The 8,725-nt window shown below is 37.1% G+C and overlaps 1 protein-coding gene across 1 annotated transcript in view; it reads left to right on the forward strand.

Annotated features, from left to right (window-relative positions):
- Positions 1 to 1,036: 1,036 nt before the first annotated feature.
- Positions 1,037 to 8,725, forward strand: part of GABPA (GA binding protein transcription factor, alpha subunit 60kDa) — a 19,274-nt gene continuing 11,585 nt past the window's right edge. The window contains exons 1-3 of the mRNA XM_010077154.1: positions 1,037 to 1,116; positions 2,766 to 2,910; positions 3,799 to 3,883. Coding sequence (XP_010075456.1) covers positions 1,040 to 1,116; positions 2,766 to 2,910; positions 3,799 to 3,883 — 307 coding nt within the window. The 5' untranslated portion in view covers positions 1,037 to 1,039. The remainder of the gene's footprint in view (positions 1,117 to 2,765; positions 2,911 to 3,798; positions 3,884 to 8,725) is intronic.

Below are 8,725 nucleotides of genomic sequence, written 5' to 3' on the forward strand. Positions count from 1 at the left end.
AGTCAGAGAACGGAGATAACAGTCTGAGCGTCCCAGACCAAGAGCTGATGGGGGCATGGAGAGAAGGCCTTGGGAGAGCGACCACCTGGAGCGAGATGATCTGAAGCAATAGGGGACCCGGAACAAAAAGGCCCAATATTCTGGAGGGTCCTCACCTATATACTGGGCATGACGTGCATGTTATGGAATAGATTATTGGCCACTCTGGGTCTCAATCCTGAACCTAAGATGAAATCCTGGGCTAGTAACTGGGGCTGTGCTCCCTCCCAGCTTCTCTAGTCTGTGGACAGCCAGAGGAGCTGAAAGATCTTGGCAGCCACGTAAACACTTTTTATCAGCTTTCTTCTGAGCACACATCCAAACCAGCCTCTTGCTCACTATTATGAAGAAAGTTAACTCTGTCTCAGCTTAACCCAGGACACAAGGTGCATTTGTTACGCACATATCATCAAGTGATCACCTGTGAGAGGGATGTGTGGAAAGATGGGACAGTCATTAATCACTTTATTGTTGAGTTTATTCACCTATGAGGAAATAATGGATCTTCTGTCTAGCTTCCTGTTGCACTATTTTATGTAAAATGCTGCTTAAATTTATAGGCAGCATCTTTCAGCCTGGCTAGGAAGGTAGTATGTAGCTGAATCTAGATGGCAAAAATACAGATAATTTTCAAAGAATTTTCAGAGGTTCTTTGCAACCAGCCACTAAAAGCTTTAGCTGGTCCACAGTGAAAACCTTCAGTACATTTGGATGCCACCAGGAAAATCAGCCTATGGACTCTGTGCTGATGTCCATTTACAGTCCTGGATTTGCCCCTAGAACATTTGTTTGAGGAAAACAGGTATTGTCACCTATGTTGTGAAATCAGTATTAGCTTTTGGCTTTATTTTTTGGGTGAATTCTTGTCTTTAAAAAGCTATCCTAGTATGTGGTTTAAAAAAAAAAGTTTGATAGGACACAACCTGTCATCTAGTTTTGTTGGTCTGTGACTTACAAGAAAAAATTATTTTCTGTTCATAGCTCTTAAGACGTTTTAGCCATGACTAAGAGAGAGGCAGAGGAGCTGATAGAAATAGAAATTGATGGAACTGAGAAACAGGAATGCACGGAAGAAAGGTATGTACTGCCTTTTCTTTTTGGGCTCCTTAGGCTGCAATTCATTTATTTATTTGTTTTATTTAATTGGTTTCGGATTTGTGGCTGCCCACACTTAAGTTTGGTTGTTCAGATTTATTATTGGGTATTGTGTAATACCCAATAATAAAGAATTATTTCTTCAGAGATGGCCGTGGTTATGAAATAAGTACAAGTGTTTTCTATTTTTGCTAGGCGAAACAAGTAACTTTAAACTGGCAGAAGTAACTGACTCAGTGTGATCTCTGTAATCCTCCCATGTTTCCAGTTTTTCAGCTTTCTTGCTGGATACAAAGTTCTTAGTTTTGTTTGTGCTTGCTTCACTTTTTCTGTTTCTTATCTAATTAAATGGCGGTTTTCTTGAAGTGGAACTGTAGCCACTATAGGAAATCAGTATAGTGCTATCATGTTCTTCAATCTTAATTGCTTAAATCCCAAACCATTTTGTTGAACACTTCCTGCGTTCATAGTAGTTCTCTTCGCCTAGTTTCATGTCTGTAGAAATATGTCTACATGTAAATGCTGCAAACCTTTCGGCTTCAGTGTATCCTTCTGTAATTGAGATGAACCTTTCCATTTCTCCAGTCCATTGCTTTACTGTTACACAGGGTCATTTTTTTTTAACAGAGAATAAATTATGTTCTGCATCTCTTGACTATTTTGTTGTTAGGGCCTTTCAAACTGTAGATACCAAAGTCTGATGTCCTTAACTTAATTACCTCAACCTGGTTTTTTTCTTCCTAATGCTTCTCTCCTAATTTTTACAACTGTTTTTGGAAGCACAGAGAGGCAGTTAGTGTTGAATGGAGATAGCTGAGGCTGATAGGCGACCTGCTCTTTAAGAACCTGTTTTGAAGAACTGATCAAAACCACTTATTAGTTTCTTCTTATTTGGAGCTCCTTGTATATTTTTACTACCTACAAACTGACTATGTCTGGATACTTCCTGATTTCCTTCTGGGTAAATGCAGAGAGACCAACTGTCTAAGGTCATTGATAACATTTTATGACAGCACATAACATTGATGTTTGTGAATGCATGTGCCAATACTGTAATCATTTTAGTGCAGGACAACCATAACACATGACTGATGTTCCCTTCAAGGCTCCATGTTGCTGTAGTTCTTTTTGGTTTTCTCTTGTATCCATTAAGCTTATCCTTGTGCTGACTAGCGAAAAGACATGGACAATTAGTGGGCATGAGAGTGGACATTTATTTGTTCTTTTTTTCTCTGTTTGTTAAGTTTCTGTGTTTGTTTTTAATTTGAATATCTTTTAAATACAGTCTATACAAGGTGAATAGAGTTAGTTTACTCTGTTTGCAAGTTAATAATGTGTAATATACTAATCATGACTTAATCTATTGAAAACAGTGATCTGAAAATAATCTTGGTATTTAACCTAGTTTTTTAATGGCAACAGGGTAAAAGAAGAGCTACACGACTGTAAAATCAATGGGACTAGATTTAGTAAATCACTCTACTCAGGCTAAGAGTTTTTCTGCATGGTATTAAGATTTCAGAGTCAGCATTTACCTTTTATGCAGTTTACTTCTAACTTTTTTTAAGCTTTTCTATACCTTCTATATTAATATGTAGGTAATAATTTGTTGTATTAATTTGGTATTTAAGCATCGTTGAGCAAACCTACACCACAGCGGAATTTGTGAGTCAAGCTATTGACATCAGTGAACCAATTGGAAATCTTAAGAAGCTGCTGGAACCCAGACTGCAGTGTTCCTTGGATGCACATGAAATTTGTCTGCAAGATATCCAGGTAAATTGAAAGGCTATGAAAGATTTAGCCTCTTAATGGAGAAGCGTTTTACATACTTTGTCCTTTTCTTCCATTGTTCATGGAATTCATGCTTCATTTGGTATATTGATTACAATTAAAAGTTTAATTTTATGTCAGGTTCATTATTGTCAGACCATTTAGTATGTACACAGTAATTCAGTCTGAATAAAATCAAAATACATTCGGGATTCCTGGGGTGAGGGTGAGAAAGCAAAAAATTACCACCTTACAAGTAGAAAAAAAGAACAAGGGCAATGACAATACAATCTTCTCTTGAGGTAGCCCACATCATTTGTTGCTGCCTGAACTTTCGTGGGTCTAATCTTGTTTTGAATCTGAAAAAAGTGAGGTTTTTATACTATCCAGGCGCACAGATAGCAAAACATTAGGCAAGAAATTCCCCCCACACACGCTATTTTAACAGGCATCACCGCTTTAGACAGCATAACTGTTCCACATTGTATTTAGCTGCATGTTTTATTTGTGGTTGTAATCAGACATCTGTGGCTTCTCCAGAAACAACAGGGAGAGTACTGCTTTAAAGACAATAATTTTTAAGAAGGTTTTCAAAACTGAGAAAAGGAACTGTAGATGCTTTCCACAAAGTGAAGGTACTTCCAGGTATAGCATTCCTTTTTTTAGGTTAAAAAATGTCCCTGTAAGTGAAACTACCTTAAACAGAACAGAGTGGCAAGTTTCAAATTCCAGTCAAATTCTTTCTGTCATGTACTGTGTCTAAAAATATTTGCATGCTTCTTAAGAAAATTTGCTGCAGATACCAAGTGTTTCTAAAGTTTTAAGGAGACTAAGTTTCTTGTAATTGTGAGACTAATACATAATTTTTTTATTTTTTTTGCTTTTATCAAGCTGGACCCAGATCGAAGCCTTTTTGATCAAGGGGTAAAAACAGATGGAACAGTGCAACTCAGTGTGCAAGTAATATCTAGGCAAGGTAAGCAGTTATGTTTGTCTGTTGTACAGACAAATTAATATTGTAGGAGTGTTTGTGAGTAAACCTAATCTCTTCCTATTTCTAGCTGTAAAATTGAGAAAATCACTGAATGGTCACATAGCTTCAGAATGTCTCCTTCATTGTGTAGTAGTAGTAATTAAAATAAATGTTCATGGACTGATGCTATTTGAAATGTTTTTTATTGTAACTTCATATTGATTTCTAAGTAAAAAAAAAAAATCAAAAAAACCCCACAAAAAACAAAACCAAACCCAAACAAAACTGTCTCAAATAGCGACAGTTACAGTATGAGGCTGTTGGGTGAGTAGTTACTCATACCAGACCAAGTATCTAAGCAGGCAAAAGATTTTTGTCAAGGTGGGTGCCGCTTTCATCTTTGTGAGGTGAGTGAGCTTGTGTGCTTTGTGAGTGATCAGATTATGAGAGTATGAGCTAATTGAAAATTGGTATGAAAGGCTGGGATTACTAGCTGTTTCTTTGGATGAAAAGTCAGAGTAAACCGTTGTGACAGAGGAGCATTAACCAGGTGGGGAGGGATTTGTGGATGCATAGTTTTCATTTGTGTTATCACGTATGACAAGATTTCCCCTTGTTGAATCCTCAGGAATTAGTAGCTTCATTGTTTTGCTTTTTGTCCTATTTTTTTCCTTTGCCCCCTCCATATGTCTGGAGCGGAAGAACTGTCACTGCTCACTGAAGGCAACATTCATGTTGGGCTCTGGGAACAGCTACAGGTGTTTGTTGCCATGTTTTCAAACAAGCAGTGACAAGAAGTTCCTACTGGAGTAGGGTATCTTTGATTATCTGTTTTGAGTAATGTCAGCAAAGCAGATTAGCAAAATTGGGGAACACATTTTGTTTTCTTTTGGCTTCAGTGTAGATTAGACAGAAGAAAGCTTTTCTGGTTTGTAGTAACAGTATTAAGACTGGTGATTTGCATTTAATGCTGAGTGTTAGGTGACTAGTGCTAGGTTGAATCCTCAGTTTCCCATATGTGTAATGAGGATTGAACTACCTTTCTGGGTTTAAAAATGGAGTAGAAATATCTTTCAGGGAACTAGAATAACTGCTCTTAATTCATGCCCAGTTCTTCGGATTTAGGTAGCTAAAGATGCAGGTGATAAATATCCTCACTATTATCTGCCGTTTTCTTCCTGTGGGTTTTTTTTTCTTCTTTAATGTACAACTGAGGTGCATGACCATATAGCACAAGGAACTTTTTTTCTTTTTTCTTCTCTGTCTCTCTCTCCTTAAAAGAAACACCTGAGTGCTAAGTACTTTTGTATAATTTCAGAACAATCCTCAGTGTTGTTTTTCAGGCCATGATATGTGACACTTAGACAACTCATAAGAAATCTGTCTGTTGAAGGCAAGTAAAATGTGGCAGGACAGAATATCAGAAAACAAACAGCATGGCTATAAATAATAAAAGGAAGGAAATGGTCTTGTTACTCTGATTGCAGTGTCCCTTTGAGCCAGAGGGCAAGAAACAGCTTCTTATGCCATCCGTGTATTTTTCTTGTATGGATGAGGTATTGAAAGATTCTCGATTTAGTTATTTTTATTTTTCCCCAACTTGTATAACATACAGAATTCAGCTAGCAGTAATCAGTGATACTAATCCTTGTGATGAATTGGACACTTATTTCTCAAGAGAAAAGCTGTTATGTCAGTTCAAGTGTTCTATCAAATTTTGATCAGCCATCTGTAAACTCAAAGGAATAAACACCAGCTGAAATACAGCCATTGTAGTTCTTTTATAGCATTTCATACAAAGATATCTTAAGTTACAGCAGATAAAATATCAGTCTTGTTTATTATTTTACTAGAAAAACTATTCTGTCACTCCACCTTACCTGAACTCCTTTTTCCTAGTTTGAAGAATGGAGATGTATATGGTTTTCCTGCATATGGTTTGTGAGAACAGAACAGCAGTTTTGAGTGCAGCCCTGTTCTGTACTTCTCTGAACTAACCCTCTTGCAAGTCCATGGAGTTCTGAATAACTGCCTTACATTGTGTGTCAAAGAATTTGAAAAAAAACTTTAATTTTGAAGACCTCCATAGCAAATATTTTGGTCTTTTTTTTTTTTCTTCAATCTAGGTACAAGTCATATCTGATCAAGGCATTCTCCTGTCTGTCTGACTATAGATAATATAAGATTAGCATTTTGCCATCCTTAAGCTGTTGAGGTTGATGGGTGTTTTCTTTCCAGAGATATGATAAAATGGGTTGTGACCGTATCTTTAATTGGTTACTTTTTTTTTTTTTCTTAATAAAAGAAACGGGTAGAGGGGGAGGGAAGATAAACTTTTCAGGTTGTAAATTCCAGTGCCAGGTGTATGGCATAGGTTGAAATCTTTTTTTGGGAAAACTTCAGAGGTGGAAGATCTGACTGGTAGTCTGTCACCTGAAGGAATCTTTTCTTGCTCTTTCTACGCTCTTAATCAACAGAGTAGAGGCAAGCTTGAATGGGAATACTTGCCACACTTTTTCCAGATGAACTGTGGGAGACAGAGATACTAGATTGAATGGGCTAGACTGAGAGCAGTGATCTCTGACAGTCATTGGTTTGAGCAATAGAAAGAGAGAGACCAGTGTTATGGAGGTGGACAGTCTAGTTTTGCTTTCTATTTCTCATTGTTTGCAAAGTATAGGAACAGGTAGTCCAGTTAACCTGTCATGCAAGTCCTTCACGTACCACATTTACAAACCTAAATGAGTTAAGGCCGTGTTTGTGAATGAAAGTGTCTGTAGCAGCTGCTTATGTTGAGCTCAGTTCTGTCTGTTATGCACACCCAAAGCACACCTGCAAGTTTAACATTTTCCCAAACAGATACTGTTCCATCTACTTTTTAAATGCTTGACTGACATAAGAAGTTAGTGTCCAGCTGCTTTGAGAATTTCTGAGCCTGTGTATGTAGGTGTACTATAGATACTTAAGACAGATGTTGGGACTAAGTGGTGGTTAAGCACAAAAGGTTCTTTGGATTTAGGTAGCTAAAGTCCAAGTCCTGTTTTAAGTGTGTAACTCCTCATTTTACTGTGGTTTCTAAACTGTTTTTTCCAATAACTAGGCTTTTATTGTTTTTAGTATGTAAAGGAACAATTCCTAAGTGTAGTGAAACATACTGGTTTAGATTAAAGGTGTAGTTTGACTAATGTCCTGTCTCTGGCTGTGGTTAATACTAGACATTTCAAGGACAAAAACCCCAGGTTGCCTGTAGGTCAGTCTTAACCTTAGTATATTCTCTAGCTTCAGACAATTAGCAGTGAAGGACCTTGTGCTGGCAACATCTGGACATATCTTGATAGCTAATGTCCTTGAATTTTTGTACTTTTTGTGCCGGTTTATACTTCTGAGGTGTGTGACGTTGTCACATTGCGTTCCACAACTTACATGCTGTCCAAGGAAGACTGGATATCTGTTCTCTTATGCAGGGAGAGATGCAGACAAGCTCAGTGAATTAATGTTGGTCTAACGTTGCAGTAGGTTAGGTGGCAGACTGTTACTTCACAACATTTTTACTTATAAGCTGATTCCTCCACAGAGACTCATCACTTTGATCTCTGTGTTTGCATTATGGGTAAAGCAGTAGATTCACAGTTCTTTTGACATGTAGTTATTTGACAGACAGTGAATTATTTTGTAGTTATTTGACAAACAGTGAATTATTTTGTTGAGCAATAGTGAACTGTTCCTCTGTAGAAGCTCTTTTTCTTTACTTTCTTTTTTGAAGATCAAAAATAGAATCTTAACCCGTAGTGTTTTCCCTTACCTGTTTCCATCTGACTTTGAAACAAGCATGTGCTGTGCATGTTAATCTTAGATGCCCTAGATAAAAGACTTACTCTCCTAAGTAAGGTGCTTGTTTGCTTTTTCTTCATGTTTGCTTCTTCATGTAATCAACCACTTCCTGGTTGTCTACATCTGTTTTCACTTCCATAATTTCATATTGCTGCATGTTGTACTTACGGTCTTTGTAGTGTTCCCTTTCAAATATGTTTCTCAAGCTGAATTCCTTTTAAAGTCTAGGAGAATACTTGTCTGAAAAAGACTTGGTTTGTTCTTACTTTTACTACAGGTAAGTATTCCACTTGTTTTCCCTTATAAACTATGAATGAATTCTGGTTTTAGCTTTTAAGACTGTCACCTACAGAACTTACCATCTCACGTTGAGCTTTAATATAGATTAGACAGAAGGGACCCAAAGCAATACCTTATAGCACAAGATACAGAAGTTATTCTGGCCATGTGATGTTCTGTGAATCCTGCTTTCAACTGCCTAACCCAAGTCAAGGCTTTCCAAGTCATCATAAAATGGAATTTTACAGATATGGTTTTTTTAATGTGCAAATGTTTAATAAAAATCTCGTAAGTGTAGTTAGTTGTTATTATAATGGAACTTATATGTCACAAAAATGGAAATAATTTTTTTCTGTTTAGTGTATTATAATTACAAGATAAATCTATACAATGTCAGAAATTTGGTGAGGCACCAGTTGGACAAAATACCTTCTCAGAATGCGACAGAGAAGGTGGTGATACGAAGCATTAGTTACATTACTGAATGTGTTCTTTATTTCTGCAGAATAGATACAGGCATGCTTTCCAGCTCCGTGGTCTGGTATCTTAGATGACAGACAAAACATGAATAGCTGATGAAGGTTAAAACATGAAATTTATAGTTTTCTTTTAACTTGCTGTTGAATGCACTGCCTTTTGCAGGGTGCAGAAAGAAAACGTTGACTCCTGTGTGTGGACAGAGATATCAGGGAAATATTATAAAGGCTGAAAGAAATGCCTCTTGGTTGCGGGAAA

Source organism: Pterocles gutturalis, unplaced genomic scaffold (assembly GCF_000699245.1).
Source record: "Pterocles gutturalis isolate BGI_N339 unplaced genomic scaffold, ASM69924v1 scaffold24158, whole genome shotgun sequence".
Lineage (NCBI taxonomy): Eukaryota > Metazoa > Chordata > Aves > Pterocliformes > Pteroclidae > Pterocles > Pterocles gutturalis.